Raw genomic sequence first — 18,312 nt, 5'->3', positions numbered from 1 at the left:
ACCACTGGTCTCTGCTATAAAAGTAGCCTTTAAATTTTAGCTGCTGGATTTGTTCTGCTTTTCTCAAATGTATATCTAGCCTACCTCGATAATTGACCTCAAGTTATCCTTGAAGAAAACAAGACAACGAGAACATGACTAATGTAAACAAATCAGACGCACTCCGTATTGGCTTACATCATGGCGATAAGATATTCCAAAATTTAAATACAAAGAGACTCCATCAAAACGGAAATAACATCATTGACGGACTTCAAACATCTGAGGTTTCAAATCAGTGGTGCCCATCACTACAATTGCAGCTATGGATTGCAAGATTGCGTTGCCGCCCCTCCCCACTAAATCTATATTTATACAAGTCAGGCCTGCTAATCTCTCTCCTATGCTATTCATGTAGAAAAATTTAACCTATAGATCATTGTTCCTCATTCTGCTGCCGGTACCTACAACACAGAAAAAGGTTGCTTGAGGTGCCACTTCGTAAACTTCTATTACATTTAACGGCTTTGATGCTGCTCTCTCTCTCTCTCGGAGCTTTATAGGTTTTAGCTAAAATGACGTGTTTGGCGTTCTGTGTGATTACATTTATGCTACAAAATGGTCACCATGTTGATCACACTTCTCCTTCCAATCCCCATTTATAATTTCATTCAGCCTAAATAATTCAGGAAACCTTTGCTTCTTCATTTTGTTTTAAATCTGTAATCGTCTATTAATCTGGTTCGAATTCCTTAATAAACACCATTTCTTCCAAAATTTTCAAATTTACTACTTATCCATTCGTTCACATAAACATCAGTGCGCTCAAGCCCACCGATTCATGGGTGGATGGAGGGAAAAATTTTATTTAGGTCAATTAGGTCGCGCTAGTTTCCTAGCCCACGCCCAATTCCGCTTCGAATAAGTTTCTATCAAGTTGTTTCCATCCATCCATTTGAGTAAGTGCCATATCTTGAAGTATAATCATTATCATAATCAATCATTGTCATTACACGCAACTGCAGAGGCGACATGCTAGACCACGAAGAAGGCGCCGACGCTATCTCTATCTGGTACAAAGATTTTGAGCGGTTGTTAGCCAATGACGGGGGGAGGGGGGCAGCTGATCACGCGATCGCGCCTCACCAGGATCTATATCCTCCACTGCTATAGCATCGGCGAAGTGGCTGAAAGGTAAAAGTCTGGACTGTCAATTTGTTGGTCGTCAGTTCGAGTCTTCGCGGCACCATGCGAGTTTTTCTTTCTTTCTATTTTTCTCGCAAAAAATTATGCGTAGCTCGGCTATCGTAAACACGAGAGAACCGTGGAGCTGGCCGAAGGCCAGTAAAGTAGTGCAAACCCCACACTTAGCCTAACTTTTCCTGGGCTTCCTCCAGCTCCGCTAGTGTCTGGTTCATGCTATAGCGGAGCCACATATAATTTCTTTTTCACTGCTAGAAAGAGGACCACCGAAGTGAGGGCGCGGGTTTCTATCAGATAGCAATGACGTCACACTAGCTGTGTCCCCGCCGTGCTTCTCCTTCTCCCCTGCTAGGCTCCACCCACCCTCGCCGCGTCGCTATGCTGCAGGATGCTATTTTATACTCTACTTTCGCTCTCTCTCAGATCTCTCGCCCTCATCTCGGCGAAGCTGCGAACGTCAAGACGAACCCAGCGAGGTTCTAGCAATTCCACTGTAATAATTTTGGGATTTCAGCGACGGCAGCGGTGGACATAAAAACAACTAGTAAGGTGAGCCCATAATAGCTGTTGCTGTAAAAATGGCGAGGTAGTGGGTGTCCTTACGGAGCAAGGAACCTGAGAAGCACCTTGTAATGTTGTGTGTGCAGATTACATTATCCTCTATGTAAGGTCCAGATGAAGCGCGCAGGCAGAATTATGAAGTGACGGTGATCTTTGGAAAGAAGACTGGTGGACCCACCACAGTGGCTAAGAGGCTATGCCGACGAGCACGAGCATCAGCGATTGGTTTCGTGTGGCCGCGGTGGCGTCTTGCAAAAACGCTCTTGTACCGAGTCTTCGCTGCCACACTAGCAAACAAAAGGCGGCCAAAAGTCTGGAAACTTTCTCTACGGTATTTCTCATAGCTCCTACGTGACTTCGTGTAGTCAAACAGCATCCATCACACTAGATTACCTAACGACACAAGATAAAAACGTAATGCATAAACTTTAATGTGAAAAACCCTTTGAGTGAGCACCTCAAAGTCACATATGGTAAGTCAAGAGGACGTCTCGTTGCAGACTGGGACGTGGTCTTCTTTGCCGTGTACTTAAGGAGTGGAGCACAGCTTGAGATAGCAGCTGTACGGTGAAGACAGCTAAATGGCTATCTTCGCCGATATTTGGCTAAATGGCTATCTTCGCCGCATTATCTATTGGAGCATTTGACAGAGACCGTAAATGAAGACGAAAACGTGAAAAAGTAAGTACGTGTCAGCGCAAGAGTACATTGAATTTGAAGAAGTGTAGGAACTGCGTAGCAGTTTTGTACGGTCAGGAGGACGAATAATACTTATTGAAAAAAATATATTGAGAAAAGAACAAGCAGGTGCCTTCCTCCTTGCGCGAGGAGGTGCCCTCAGTCCAGGGCTCTTACGGCTCTTGCTGCCTACCGCGCCTGCCACACGGGCTCTCGCTGGTTATGAGGGTCTGAGCAACTTTCTTATATTACTAATGTTGAGTTCGAGCTTGTCATCAGGGCTTCCCACTGGACGGGTGGGCGGTTGGGAATTCTCGAGGCTGCCTGAAGGTTGCGTCGCGCTCATGTCGTGTGGTGGAGGGAGGTAGTCATTCAAAACGTGCAGCAATCGCTCTATCAGATAACGCGACCAGGTGATAGTAAAAGCAGCAATACTGTAATGTACCAAACCACTCGTAATCGAGAAGCTCTCAAAATTTAAACCAATGAAGCATGGGTTTTTAGCTGATTGCGTGGACTAACAAGCGAAGGATTCAAAAATTAAAGGCGAGTCAATGTATCGAGCATTTTAGTTCGTTTAAACAATGACGACATAACAAAGCCATCTAGGCTGCACATTGAAATGAATGAAGAACTACATAGGCTACGTAGCAGTGAGTATTAAATAATTATGGAGTTTAACGTGCCAAAACCAGGATCTGATTATGAGGCATGCCATCGTTGAAGACTCCAGATCAATTTTGATTACCTGGGTTTCTTTAACGTGCACGTAAACCTAAGTACACGAGAGTTTTAGACGCACGTTACAAAACACTTGGTGGTCAAAATTAACCATATGTGCCCCACTACGGCGTGCCTTATAATCATATCGTAGTTGTGGCACGTAGACCACCAGAATTTAATTTTACATTTTTTTGTACGGTATTGGTTACCGTATGGGGTAAAGAAGGTACAGGAACCATTGTGCAGTGTTTTCTGCGACGTGCCGGGGCCCCGGCTTTCCTGTACGTCCAGTTTGAAATCTGTAGCTCATGTGACGCGTGACATCGGGTGGACCAAGATCTGATACTGGGTGGCCCATAGGGAACGTTGGGGTGACTCGTCCCACAGATTGGAAACGGCCTAGCCCAAGTTCACTGGTTGGATGATTTTAACTTGTATGCAGGGGATCATGATTTTGCACGATTGTTTTTATATTAAATCGTGCTTGCGCATCATTAAACATTACTTTAAATAGCGCGACTTCATCTTGTTACTACAACTCAGCAATCAATAAATGCAACCACAAAATGCAAAAAATAAACTTCTTATTTGCTTCCAAAACGGATATATGTTCACGACTGCCAAACAAACGTCGTTATCGACCGCTCGTTGACGATCTTCTGCACGGTGCGAGAGCCAGACGCGTCCTTGATCTTCAACGCGTGTTTCTTGTCATCCCTTAAAACAAAACAAGCAAGAGAGCGCATTGGCAAGCTGTGGGTATACAGGTAGCATAAATCGACAGCACTCAAGAATCATCAGTGCAGTACAGATTACGTCTAACTAAGCGAAAATGTAGGATAACGCTTGCCATATGAGCACTGACCATGCACCCATGATACCTACGATTCTGCCTAACGACAAAGTGAGAATATATTGTCTCCATTACATGGCCGAGTGTAATGTTTAATGTTGATGCTTAATGTTGATGATTGTAATTTAATGTGTAATTTAATGTTGATGATTAGAATGCGAAAGATGTAATGACGAAAACATTTTTTCAGCTTACGCAGGCGTCGACAACGGTATCTTTTGCTGTACAGCGGTGAAAATAGAAATGTGGACGATTCAGCAGTATATACCGGTCGATTGATAACATACACGAGGGAATAATGTGCACTGTATGCGCCTAAGTGACACACGCGCAACGTGAAAGCCTATAGTCGCAGGATAGCTCCAAGAATAAAAAGCGGATGCTCACCTGTTCAACACGATCACCACAACCGCTGAATCTGGCGTCAAAAATGCCGCATACTGGAGGTTAGTTGCAGCCCTGTTTTGAAGAAGAGACCGCTCCAGTCGACACGCAACCCTCACACTGCCTCTCGGAACGAATTTGCTGCAAAAATATGAAGAGAGGTTCAAACATTTTCACTTCGACATGCCTAATGAGCTGTAAAAATCCGAGGCGAAAAATTGCGCACATGTACCCGCGATATTACGATAGGAAGAAATCTCCCCATGAAGTATGGTAACGAGAGCAAGAAATGCGGCACTAATAGTAAATCAAACTTTTTTTATCCAAGGATTATTACTATACTGTAAAATCACCTTCTAATATTAAAAGGGGAGGTTAACCTACTTCGGTATAACGGTTGTCCGCCCTCGCCGCTGGTATTGTAAAGCGGGTGGAAAGGAGGGAAAGGAAGGGGGTGCGCTGTGAGTTACCACTGGTTAAATCGAAGCCGTAAACCCGCAATGGACCGTCAAAAAACCGCGAAAACTTGCTCTCTGTCGTGTCTTCATCAGCAAGATGGAATGTTTTCTAGTGCAATAGCCAACAGTAGCAGTGTGCGACAGGTATCAGCGTTTCGTGAGTGTGGCGGCGGAGCACCAAAAACCTCTGATTTCGTACAACTCCCGTTGCTGCCCCAGCGCACCCTCTAAATGACAGAAGGAAAATAATAATAAATTGTTCGTGCTGGCATTGGGATACGAGTTTTGCAAGCAACATTTAGCGGTGATTTAGCGGTAAATGCAAAAGAAATGCGTGAGCACTCCGTCGCATCTCTTCGAGGTCCCGGGTGGCAGGAGCTCAGACAAGCTGCGAGGAAGCAGCTTTTTCTCTTGCCACCTTTTTTGTTCTATGGTGTATACGAAAGACGAAAATAAAGACTGATTGATTCGTTATCTAAACTGCGTTCACCACACACTGCGAAGTGTTATTCTGGAGCTCATTCGGCACGTGTCCTGCATCTTCAAGGAGCGAAGAGTCATGACATACATACATACATACATACATACATACATGCATACATACATACATACATACATACATACATACATACATACATACACACACACACACACACACACATACATACATACATACATACATACATACATACATACATACATACATACATACATACATACATACATACATACATACATACATACATACATACATACATACATACATACATACATACATACATACATACATACATACATACTGTGGGGTCTGATGTGGGGTATCTCACACCGTACTCTTGGGACAAAGGAACGGCAACACAGTAGTGCAAACAATCACAAGGGCATTTATTGCACCTTTCATACATCAATGCCTGCTAGCCGAGTTGCTATCCATAAAACATGCCGATGGGCGCGCGACAAATCTAGAAGTCCGACTCACCGCGTCCTCGCGAGCGAATATGTTCGCTCCATGCTGGATCCCAACGCCTGGTCGTTCGCGTGTATAGTCACGCGAATCGTGGCGCGTTCGAAGGCGGCCACGCGAGGCGGTCTCGCAGATGCATCGGTCGCCGCGCGCGCGGGATGTCCGCGCTGTTCGGCGACCCGCCGGGGAAGAGCGTTGCTGCACGTGCGGCACGTCTCGTCCCGCTGGCTGTCTCCAAGCCAAGAGAGCCAGCCTTGTCTTTCCCGAACCCAAGTAATCGCGCAGCGGCGCGACGCTCGCGCCATCTCTCGCACCACGCTTGTACCACTCCGACGCCGCGTGCGCGGCAAAGCCGCACTACAGGAGACGCGCTATGCGGGAAAAACATCAGGGGAGGCGCGAGGGTCGCGCATCCCCACAATACATACATACATACATACATACATACATACATACATACATACATACATACATACATACATACATACATACATACATACATACATACATACATACATACATACATACATACATACATACATACATACATACATACATACATACATACATACATACATACATACATACATACATACATACATACATACGCGCTCTGATAAGCTCTATCATTCCCTATACCTCTAGCACGAGACCGGCTTCCCCTCACTCCTCACACACAAACTTCTTTCCACTTCGATACTCCTAATGCTAACACCTTATTAAAATGCTTACAATGCTAATAAGCTGACCGATTGCCAAGAACGTTAGGTCAGAGGTCCTAGTTTATAACGAAAGATTTTTTTCTTCTTTTTTATGATCATACGTCACACTGGGTGACCGATCCTGGCTATAACAGCGGCTCGGCGCGAACAAATCACGAAGGGCGCGAAGTACGAAAAACGAAGTGGATGATTATGAAGTATATGCATGGTCCATGGACGCGAATGACACCTTGTCCGCTCACGTGTAGCAGTTTATCGCGGTCGCTTTTAAGCAGCATCTTTCCTTCAAGTACCGCAGGCCACAGGCTCTGTTCTCGTTTGTTTCCGGCGTAATTATGCAGTATTTTGAACCAAAGCACATTGTGATGGGCACGGAGACCGCGGGAGAGAGTGGGTAGCGACGTAGTTTGTTAGGGGAGGGAGGGGGGGGCGAGGCGGCAGTGGCAGAATGCAAGTTGGGCCGCTGATACAGCAGTGGGAGTCATGTGGTTTCTAGGTAGCAGACTGTTAGTGAATGTTTTTGACTGCTGCTTCAGATTGTAATTATTAGCAGCTTCGCGCACCACCAGCTTTCGGCTTAATTGGCACGACGTGTCCTGAGTGCCCGGTGCCTGTGTCTACGGTGGCCATTCATCTCCCTTGGAGGCTGTGTCCTGGTACTGAGGCAGAAGATGCTCAGGGAGGCCAAACTAAATTCTAATGTTCCTTCCAGATGTCTTTACTGGCAAGATAACGGACAACAAAAGCGCTATTTCATTGCTGTAGTACGAGAAATAAATAGGGCTGTATGAATTTATTTGACACTCTTTTGCTGTTCTGAGTACATGTGCCATGCGGCAAATGTATTAGATAAAAAAAGTAAAAAGAAAATAACGGTAAGTCTCTACCACGAACTAAAAGAAGGTTTGTTATATCAGTTTACAGAAAACCGTTATTTCATGAAGACGAGATTTTAAATTGGATGCTGTCTCCGCTAATTCTTAAATAAACTTCTCTGCTGTCTCTCTCTCTCGCTCGCTTGCTCAATAGAAATTATGATTAATTCATTATACTCATTGTTTGTTAAAAACCAATTTCGTTGTGATGAGGGTCTACCGTAGAATACAGAAACAAATTTTTTTAAATATACAAAATAATGAAGCCACACCTGACGTGGGCCAAGGCGTAGTATGTCGGCTGCTTGTAGAACTCCTTAGCAGTGGCATTCACGATGATGGGCGAGTCGACAAAATTTTTCGCCCAGTTGGGGCCTCCCTGTAGATCCAACGCAAGGTTCCAGTCTGTCCATCCACTAGCCCAATGATTTAGGTCCTAAGGATAACAAAAACCGTTTATATATATAATCCACCGTTCGAGCCAACAGCCAACAAAAGTACGGTAAACGTATCGCATCATACAATTTGTGTCGTCTAAAGAACGCTTCAAAAATATAAAGGAGAAACACATGCAAATGCAGGGAACTACTACGTTAAAAAATACCGCATTGTTTGCTTACAGTGCTTCTTATCCGATACTTAGGTTGTTGGGACTACTCGCTTGAAACGCACTGTCGGTTTACGCGCAGTATCTTTTTATCTATATTTCTAAATAACGCGCACTCTAATGCATGCTTTGAATTGTGATCACAGGCTCATGACATGAATAATGAGACTTGGATCGTCCCATTGTCTCTTTATTTTTGTCTACAGTGTTGTTTGCCTTGTACATACCTATTCCCTAGTTAACTTACGCTTCCTCTTTGGTGTCTGTGAATGGGAGCCGGTTCTTTTTCATTCCTTACGCAGGACTTGCCACTTGTGAAGGATTAGGTAATGCTTAAAGTGCTTGCGTATTTTACGGTGCAGTCCAAAACAGAAGAGGGCAGTATGCGTGGGGCTCAAAATAGGCTGCGTTGTATTTATTTATTTATTTATTTATTTATTTATTTATTTATTTATTTATTTATTTATTTATTTATTTATTTATTTATTTATTTACACATTTTGGAGAGTTTGGTTGAACGCGCTGTTGAACGGTTAAAAGCCTCACCTCTAGTATGTCGCTGGCGTACTGTTCTGCGCGTTCCCAGCTTCCCAGTATGACCTTGTCTTTAACAGTCGGTTGGAAGCCAGAACATGCTTCTGTGGCCAGAATGAACGTGTCTGGGAAGCTCTGGTGCACTTTGTCGAGGACCCATGGGCCAATGAAGGTGTCCATGTACCAGTGGACAGCGACTCCACGGACGTATTTGGCTGCCTCCGAGTCGCCTAGCACCTGTGTGGCAAACGGTTAAAGGTGATAGTGGGGGGAAAATAGCGTAGTCGCTGTTTAAAATGCAATTGGAGATGAACGAAGTTTGTCTTGATGGCAGCCAGGTCACCGTGACACCAGTAACGAAACTACATGAGAACCCTTGTTATGTGGAGCCGTCAGCGAGGCGTGGACCAAGGCATGCTTTTCACAGCACGTCTTTTACATGAAGTGAAACGTGAAAAAAAAAATTGGAATTGGAATACTTCATGGCGCGGTTATTAGAGAGTGAATTTCGGCATCGCTCTCTTTCCAATGGATTAGTGCGCTGTAGCCCCACATCTTTTGCCACTCATGACAATGTCATGCAAGCTGATAATGATAACATGGGCAGATGTTTGGTCTTGTTTTCATTTTTCTTTCGCGCTTTAATTCATGTTATACCACAAATTTACGTAGAGCACACTGATAGACATCTTCACAACGGAAATATATTACCAGGTGTCATCAGCAAACTAGGGAGGTACAAGGAAACATGCTGTTTCTAATGAGTCATGAGCTTCTGCTTCGAGATACCTTTTTATTTAACTTTGAGAGGAATTCTCGAAAGACCTATCAAATAGCACATAGGGATGTGCAAAACGCGTGGAACAGTCCCAGCACTAGGTGGAGAGGCGCGTTCATTGAAGCTTGTCGGTCCCCGACGTCAACGGAAAGCTGCTGTTCTCTGCTCGACAGTCTGTCAAGTCCGCCGTGCCCTAGCTTCGGTGGCGCGAGTATATTTTGGCTCCATTTTTTCAGCAGCGGTGCATCGTCACGAAGACGAATCATGAAGCCTGATCTAATAGGCCTGACGCATTCCTAAAAAGATGGAGCAAGGAAAAAGAATGGAAGGGAGCATGACGTCAGGCAGCTAGTATCGGGAAGACCACTTCTTCGATCTGACGCCGACCCCCCCCCCCCCCCCCCTCCCCCAATTCTTTCAGGACCCATTCCCGCCTTGACTTTTGGAACAAATGCCCTTGCCGGGCATATGTTCCGGACTTTTCAAGAGGACAACACCACGGACAACACGACGGTGGTCAGAGTCTGCGGCACCTCCGGTACCGCAGACTCTGACCTTTGTCGTGTTGTCCCAGCTGCGAGACTCAGGGACCTTCAATGGCATCAATGGTACGGACGTTGAAGACTGGATTGCCTGGTATGAGCGTGTAAGCGAAAATAATCGGTGGGACCCAACGCTAATGCAAGAGAATGTGTTATTCTACCTCCAGACACAGCATGGTACGAGACCCACGAACATGACATAACGAGTTGGGACGTCTGCAAGCAGAAGCTTTTGGGCCTCTTAGGAAAGCATTTTGGCCGTCGGCTGGCAGTGAAGAAGCTTGTTCCTTGGTAGTTTTTATACTGATTTCTGACAACTCCTATCGTATACAAGATACAATTCCCCTTAGCAGAATAATTCAATAACTCTGATCATGCTGTCACAACTACGGCCGCGAGGAAACTATCGAACGCGTTATTTGCCATTGTCTTGGCTGCAATGCGGAAGGGTGGTGGCTTACGTCCGCGTTGGTCCCTCTTGACCACCGGTCGCTTTCAGAGCAGACAATCCTGGAGTGCCGGCCATAGGATCGTCAAACCAGAAGTCGGTCAACGCTCTGTTGAAATCTCTATGTTCTAGATAGCTTGTTATAAAAACTTTGATACTGCCAAGCGTTCTTTCCCGCACACCTGCCTTTTTTTCCCGCACGTTTGCTTTCTTTGTCTGCTATCATTCCCCTATTTCTTTCCCTCTTACCTCATCATCATTGTTAGGTGATAAATCAGAAGTTTCTCTTTCGGTTTACTACCTGCGGTTCTCTACCTATCTGCGTTTCCAATTTCGTTTGCCTCTCTTTCTCTCTCTCTCTCTGCCCGTAGTACCCATACACTCTGCGCGCTCGGCGGCTATTAACTTTTGCCTATTAAGTGGTAAGGAATTATTACTCAAGGTCCTTATTCTTGCTATCTTTATGACGGCTGCAAAATTGTCACGTATCGCTCCCTTTAATATTTTGCCTTTCTTCATGCCCTAAAATCACGCCCTCCACAAGTGGGATTACAACGTGCTAGAATACGAAGGAGGGGCGTATATAGTTCTGCAATCCAGTAGCGACAACTAGAAGCCGATTGGGTGCCAGCCAATCATAGCGCGTCAACCAGTCATTGCAGCTGATGGCACGAGCGCGCCCTCTTGGCCTAGTAGTCCGTTCTGTAGTATCGGTGGAGCCGTTGGACGATTAGCTCCTTCACTGGCAACGTGTGAGTACGGAGGTTGAATCCTGGTGGCTCAGTGCAGTTCTTTAGAGCGCTACTCTTAGGTGTCCGTTCCTGCGTTGATCATTGGCGTGCCTCGGCGTCGTATCTCGGCGTAACTGAACGAACGAGCACAGCGAAGGGTGAAAGAGCGAACGCGGAGTGCAGCGGAAGATGAAAGACGGCGAGAGCGAAGAGAGCGCGAGGAGGAAGGTGGAGCAGGAGGGTGCAGCGGAAGCATGAGGAGGGAAGCGGAAGAAACCACCTGGAAGCACCACCAGATGGCGTTCACGTCCGCGCATTCGCGGCAGCGATGGCTCCGGCCGTGCGGGGGAAAGAAAGTATCAGAAAGCTCGCCTTCGCGCATAGCGTTCGCCGCAAGCGTTTCCCGGTAACGATTACGGTTGCATAAGCTGCAGTTGCCAGGAAGCGGCAACTGTGTGGCCGGTCTTTATATCGGTGCAGTGATCGGTACGGTGCGATGCCTTCATATATCGCTGAATGAAAAACACGTACAGAGCGGCGCTCAGATTTCGCATTAGGCAGTATGGTAATCGTCGATTAATTTTTCCTCCATAAATATTTCTCAAGGCACTTTGACATTACTGCGACGGTCACGGGCAGGCATGAAAATGAATGGAAGCGTGGGCAGTAGAATATCGCTCACCGCCATACTGTGTAAAACCAGAACTAGTATTGTGCTATCTTCTTAACGTTATAATCGGCATGCGGAATGGTAAAATATCGTTTCTCGTACTATTGTGCTTTAACAATTAGGTACATTTACCAGGCTTTAAGAATTTTGTACACCAAAAGTTGTTTAGCTGGGTGTCCTGCACTGTTTATATAAACATCTCGTGAGAAAATTGAAATTTTATTCTGAACTACGCAACTCATAACACTATCATAATAAATGCTTTTACTGTGAAAGAGGTTTTTCACGCAACACAACGACTATGCGTCGGAATGATCGCGGAACAGTGACATGTAACACTAAAACTGCATTTCAGTCTTTCTTGCCTCGCACATCACGCGAATGGAACCGCCTTCCCGCAGATATAGTCGACATAACTGATAACCAGCATTTTCGTTCTGCACTAGCTAACATTGTATAACAGGAAGATGATAATACTTGTTCTGTAATATGCATTGTATTTATTTATGTATTTCTGTTTTTTAACCACTCCCCTCTTTAATGCCTTTGGCCTTGAGGGTTCAATAAATGAAAAAAAATGAAATGTACCACGTCTGCCCAGTGCGGAAGAACGATGCGATTGTCGTCGAGGATCATCACTTGCAACTTGTCCGCACCATAGCCGGCTTCAGCCAGCGCCGGCCCCAGGTCGAGCTTGACGAAATCCCTCTGCGTCTTAGGCGTAAAACCCAGCGTTTGCCAGGGAAAGCCCGGTACGAAGCCCGTCGTAGGCTCGTTCTGCGTTGTCAGGCCCCATATAGGAATGCCACTACGCTCATACTCCTGCACAAACCTGAAAGCCCGCGAGAATGCAAAGGGAGAGAAATAGCGATCACTTGCTGAACTTGTTCAGCACATAAAAACGAGCTGCTAAGTCATTACTGCGTGAGGCTTGGACGAGTTAATATTTGTGTCGTACTGATTAGCCTCACTCATACGCAACTTGTTTTTTTAAAGCTTTTTCTCGGGCTCTTCTCCCCCCCCCCTCCCAATAAACCAACCGGATGTACGTCGTATCATATCTGTACATAAACTTCACCCTGCACCAAAAAAAAAAAATCCAGTTGGAAGCTTGAGGTCGTGTCCTGTCTCAGCACGAGTCCTCTCGTTTGCGTACAAAACCTGCCGCCATCGAAATATTACTACGTTTACAGGTGCCCGCAGCTTTCTGTGATGCTCGCATTTCTTTATGTTTTAACATATTGCTTCATATAATCGAGACAACGTCCCGAACCACGAAGCACTTGAAATATATCAATTCCTTTCAGCAACTGATAGGTAATATTGGTGTGAAAAAGAATGCACAGAACTCGACTCGTACGTGAATCGTGTATAGTTCGAGAGGCGCTGCAATTAGACAATAAACAATGTTTGCAGACATAACAAGCATGCGCTGTAAAGAGCGAAACGCAACTCAGTTAGCGAACACCCGGAATATTCAACAGGAAGCAAATCCAGCATTGCAAATCTTTTACTCGTTTTCTTTCCTAATATTACGCTGACTCTGAATAACGTGACGCAATGTGCACTCTGTCACTCCTGATGTCCTCGCATAAACATTCAGTCACCTAGCTAAAACTAAAATATCAAGTCGCGGCGCTGCCAGCCATTTATGGTTTCATGCGATGTTCCTTCGTTAACATAGCCACACACTTTTCTTTCTCCACTTCGCACATTCGATTTCACTTTTCTCTTATTAGGTAGCCGCAGCGTGCAGTAAATATACTGGTCCTTGAACGCATAAAACTTTCACGCTGGTATAGATGTGCCACAGCCAGACGCAGCAGTATAAAGGTACATGCATTAAATACCTGATGTAGTACTTTGCCCACGCCTTGTAATAGGGACCTCCCGGTTCACCCTTGAGAACCCCTGGGCCCTCCAGCATGTTGCTGGTTTTCATCCAAGATGGGCTGCTCCAAGCACTCCCAAACAACCATATGGGTTCGCTAGAGAAAGACATGGCCTTTTTGATGTACGGAATCTGCGAAGGAAGGCGTCGAAATTTCTCAAAAGATTTGCCGCTGTGCTCCCAGGCAATGATAATAAGCTCAAAACTGCGAAAGAACCATTTCATCGACGGCATTCTCTTACCGACAAGAGTTAGTAATTCAAATAGGGCTATTTCACGGTATTTATTAAAATGACGTTAGAAATTAATAGCCACATTTCGCGGTCAGCTATAGAGAGGCCAGTAATACAATTATTGACCGTTTTAAGCAGATAATTGATTACAACGAAGGCGCCAAATAAAACAACGGACGAATGAAAGAGACACGAGATAACCACGTAGGTGCACGGTAGGTGCGCCTACGTGGTTATCTCGTGTTTTCTTCCTTCTTCCGTTGTTTTATTTGGCGCCTTCGTTGCAATCATGCATAACCAACTCACCCACCAGCACGTGCTCAGTTAAGCAGATAAGTCGTGACACGCAACTGGTACCTAATATTTATTGATTATATGTCTGCATTGTAAATCAGATGCTTCTTGGTCTATGATCTGTTTACCTACTTGCATCCCGCTGGAAGAGAAGGTAAATCGGGATTGTGTGTTGATTCTATTTTCATCTTTCATCTGCGTCTTCTATACGTGCAATGCAGTGCGACATCGTAAGTATGAAGCTCAGGGCTTGCATATTGAATACAGATACGGTAATATTTCTTAAGCCGAGTGACACAATTTCATATGTAGCAACCAGTACAAAACATGCTTATATTTCGAGTGTATTAAATAACCTCATTTCAGATTGAGGTGTGACACGTACTAACAAAGTCAAAATATCTATGTGAACAAAGAAGTAAGAAAACGCGGCTTGTTAGAAGGCACCATGATATCAGAGCACAATTTCAAACTTGCCACATAAATTCATGCCACTGTACACAAAAATGCAATTTCTCTTGTGTAGCCGGCTATAAGGCACTGTATCTTTTTCATATTCCTCCACTCGTTAACAAGAACATTCCAAACTTAATCTCATACATTTTCTTCCGAACTTTTTTCACTGTTTTGTATGGAAGTATGGGGAGTAAAACAATAGCGGTCACTTTTATCCTTTTTACACTTTGGTTACCACGCGCAAATGACCATCTTTCAGAGGCCTAAAAAAAAATAAACATTGCTGCCACCGGCAATGTGCTTAAGCATAACATGCAGCAATATAAATTGCGCAAAACTAACTGGTGCTTCCAAAGATATAAGTTGGAAAAAAAGAAAAAAAAAGGAATCATGAGCAAATGGTTCGCTGTCCTAACAGTTTTGTGGTCACATGAAAAAAAAAACTACTGGTAGTTTATTCCGAATGAGATGCATTGAGAGCGATAGCCAGGTTTAACGTTGCGGCTGAAGGCGTCTCAAAACGCTGGCGGAATGAGTAGCACCAAAATGGCGTTGCGGCCGTCGCATCTCGGCTGTGCACGAGGTCAGACCGAAGGAAAACCATCGGCGTTCGTCAGCGCTGAAAGAGAGGGTTAGATGGCTAGCTTGACGTTTATTGTCCGCTCCGCTCAGCTAGCCAATGTATACACTGGGGTGGGGTACGCATACACGCAGCTGGTCATCGGCAACACTAATGTGTATGCGTGCCAGCAGGGGAAGTCGAAACGCTGCCCTGGCTCCGGTAGAGCCATTTGAGCGGACCGGGACGGTGCGCCCACTTGGGCTTCGTCGCTTCTGAAGCCAAACGCACTGCACGTCTCTGAGTGCCTCCCAACACTCAACTCGCGGGTTGCACATGCCTCTAGGTGATGGCCATCGTAATGGGCTTCGAGCGTCCCTATAACTGCCATTGCAATAAAACACAAATAGGTGAGCCTTTCCTGTGCACGTGACATGCAGCAAAACAGTTCCACGACTTAGCGAGGCAGAGATAGGCTGCATTTCCTGACAGCAAACGTCCATTCTTTTTTTATTCGGCGACATTGCGCTCAAGATGGCACGGCATGCGATTTCGCCTCTTCTGCATCATCCTGGGCTGGGGTTGAAATTCCGGTATACTGGTTTTGGAGGAGTAACGGCATTCGCGACCTATTGTGCACGAGCTCAATTCTGAACAACCTGGTCAAAACAGCGACGTCCGGGACGTTTTAGCCGCAAGAACAAAATCTAAACTGTTCTAACCAGCGTGAGCATGCTCACTTCTACATGTGAGACGTCAGGATGACCATTGTGAGTGGGCTTGATAGGAATAAAACCGCTCATAGTAGAAGCTTAAACTTACTGGCGGACAGCTGCCTACATTTTTTCTTTTCTAATTGCCACCCTTCAACGCTGTGAAATCATTATCTAACAATCTAAGTCCTTTGACTTAATGTCGAAAGGCTAGATCGTACATGTGTAATGTCACTGATTACATGCCAAAAGCGCAAAGCATTCCGCTAATTTCTCTAATCAAACGCTAGCTTTGTCGGTTGCATTTGTGTTACCTTGAGGTCGAAGTCTTCCGGGGCAAGCGTGAAGTTGTTGAGCTCGAAGTCGCCGGGAGTATCGTCATACGTGTACTTGCGTTCAGAGAAATCGCAGCTCGCCAATGGAATCCTGCCGACGGTGTACCCAAGTCCTAAAAACAGAAATGGAATAGAGCTTTATAAGACTCACGTGGCTGATTGACGACCACAGAACACCGAGAGAGAGTAAGCGCCCGGGTTGTAACACGAGATGAGAGCGTGTTGAAAGCAAGAAGTAGAGTTGCATTTTTGAAATAAGCTATCACGCGTATATTGTCTTGTTCTTTTATCGGTGACGTTTATTTACCGGATTGTGACTGTTATCTCAGCGGAAGACGCACATATTGTATCCGAAAATCCTTGAATGTTGTCGCGAATTTTGCCGTGGAAGAGTCTTGCCTAATCACAACTCGCGAGCGACGCGAATTGTAGTGCATTCTAGAATGTCAGTGAGCACGAGCGATTAACCTGAAAAAGTGGACGTACTTGACCCGTGAGATGATATTTCGATGCCCGGTGATTGTGCTGGCCGCTCTTGTTGAGCTTTAGGCGTTACTTGTTTTTCTGGGCACAAGTTTGCCCTATAAAGAGTGGCTCACGGTTTTGGTACTCGCTGGCCCTTCACCATGACTACAACGCGACAATACTGTACGCGTCGTACGTCCCAATGCTAGTCAGTCAAATCCATGAGGCCGAAAACTGCTCAGCTACCTTCCTCCCCCCCCCCACCCCCACCTTCCCCTTCTCATTTGCAGGGGCATTGTATTCAATGGGTCAATGACCTAAGTAACTTCACCGCAATCATTTCCTGTGGCGTTTCTCGCAATGTAAGTTACGCTCGTGAAACTTCAATGAATATGTCTTAGATTGGAAGCGTCGCCAAGTGTTATCGTATGCGTGCATGGCTGTTACCTTGCTTTGCGTAGTATGACTTGAGGATGTCATCTTGCATGTTCGTTGGAAGAGACTTGATGTTTATTCCTGTCGCATCGGTGAAAGCGCCACCGAAGCCAAACACCTTCTGGTACTTTCTCGAGAAGTCGACTACAAGGAGCAACGTGTCGTTGTCGCTTGAACCTGTTCAGACGGGAACAGACGGGAAAAATAACTAGTAAACTAGTGCCTAGACGTCATTCGGATATCGGTGGGCGTATAATCTGAGGTCGCTAACATGAAAAAAGAACTCGTCGATTGAATTCGGGAATAAAGAGTTGCGAACGGTGCTGATTGCTGGCTGCGCAGAAAAGCTACAAGACGCTGACTTCATATTTCAGAGTTCTGAAGTGTCAGTTGAAGTGCAACACAAGTTTTATTACATGGAAATGTGATTGAATGCAGCTGGAAAAACACTATAGAAGCGTTTATAAGTGGAAACCTTTCTTCTCAATAAATATTCGTGGCTTTGTTATCGCAAACACCAGAGATCAGTGGAGCTGGGGGAAGGCCAGTAATGTAATGCCAAACCACACACAAGACACACGAGCGCCAGCAACGCGTCCCAACGGCGTCCGCGGACGCCGTAGGGACGCGCTGCCGGCTTCCATGATTCGCATGGCCAACGCCATAGTAGACGCCGCGGTTGTCTCCACTCTGTACGGAGCGGCGGGCGAGGCACCCTAGCACTCATCGGAAAAGAACGCCCCTGCTCCCTCGCCTGATCCCCTGCCTCACGTGCCACAGAAGAGGGCACGCATCCGAACTTGGTCGGAAGCGCGTTCTCTCCTATCGCGCGCGAGGCAAGGGGGTGAGGCGAGGGAGGGGAGTGAGGGGGCGTTCTTTTCCAGCGGCTGCTGTTTACGGCGTGCCCGTGCGGGCATCGTATCTTCAAAGCGATCTGCGATGTTTGCAGAGTGCGCGTAGTGCCGGTAGCTTCGTATACGCTGTGCTTTCGATGTTTGGTTGGTGTTGAAGCGAGAGATGCACGAAGGTCAATTCGCTCGTGGCTGCTGCCGCGATTCCTCACTCCAGCGTGTTGACAGCGAGTTTGCGAGGTCATCGAGCAAGATATGTTCGTGTTTACCCGTGCGCGCGTGACACCGTGTTTGTTAATTTAGTTAGTAAGCAAATATTTACCAAGTTCACGCGGCAGATTAAACTGCTATCCTTACTTCGTATAGCTAT

General features: G+C 45.8%; 2 protein-coding genes across 2 annotated transcripts in view; one reads left to right on the top strand and one right to left on the bottom strand.

The window, feature by feature from the left end:
• LOC135904071 (uncharacterized) overlaps positions 1 to 18,312 on the top strand; it is a 592,735-nt gene that overhangs the window by 272,254 nt on the left and 302,169 nt on the right. The window lies entirely within an intron of this gene.
• LOC135904112 (uncharacterized) overlaps positions 3,711 to 18,312 on the bottom strand; it is a 34,542-nt gene continuing 19,940 nt past the window's right edge. The window contains exons 14-21 of the mRNA XM_065434732.2: positions 17,104 to 17,268; positions 16,171 to 16,304; positions 13,561 to 13,733; positions 12,299 to 12,542; positions 8,554 to 8,778; positions 7,673 to 7,836; positions 4,385 to 4,522; positions 3,711 to 3,861 (exon numbers count right to left, since the gene is read on the bottom strand). Coding sequence (XP_065290804.2) covers positions 3,756 to 3,861; positions 4,385 to 4,522; positions 7,673 to 7,836; positions 8,554 to 8,778; positions 12,299 to 12,542; positions 13,561 to 13,733; positions 16,171 to 16,304; positions 17,104 to 17,268 — 1,349 coding nt within the window. The 3' untranslated portion in view covers positions 3,711 to 3,755. The remainder of the gene's footprint in view (positions 3,862 to 4,384; positions 4,523 to 7,672; positions 7,837 to 8,553; positions 8,779 to 12,298; positions 12,543 to 13,560; positions 13,734 to 16,170; positions 16,305 to 17,103; positions 17,269 to 18,312) is intronic.

The sequence above is a fragment of the Dermacentor albipictus genome, chromosome 1, assembly GCF_038994185.2.
Source record: "Dermacentor albipictus isolate Rhodes 1998 colony chromosome 1, USDA_Dalb.pri_finalv2, whole genome shotgun sequence".
Lineage (NCBI taxonomy): Eukaryota > Metazoa > Arthropoda > Arachnida > Ixodida > Ixodidae > Dermacentor > Dermacentor albipictus.
This window is presented reverse-complemented; position numbering and strand designations above follow the sequence as displayed.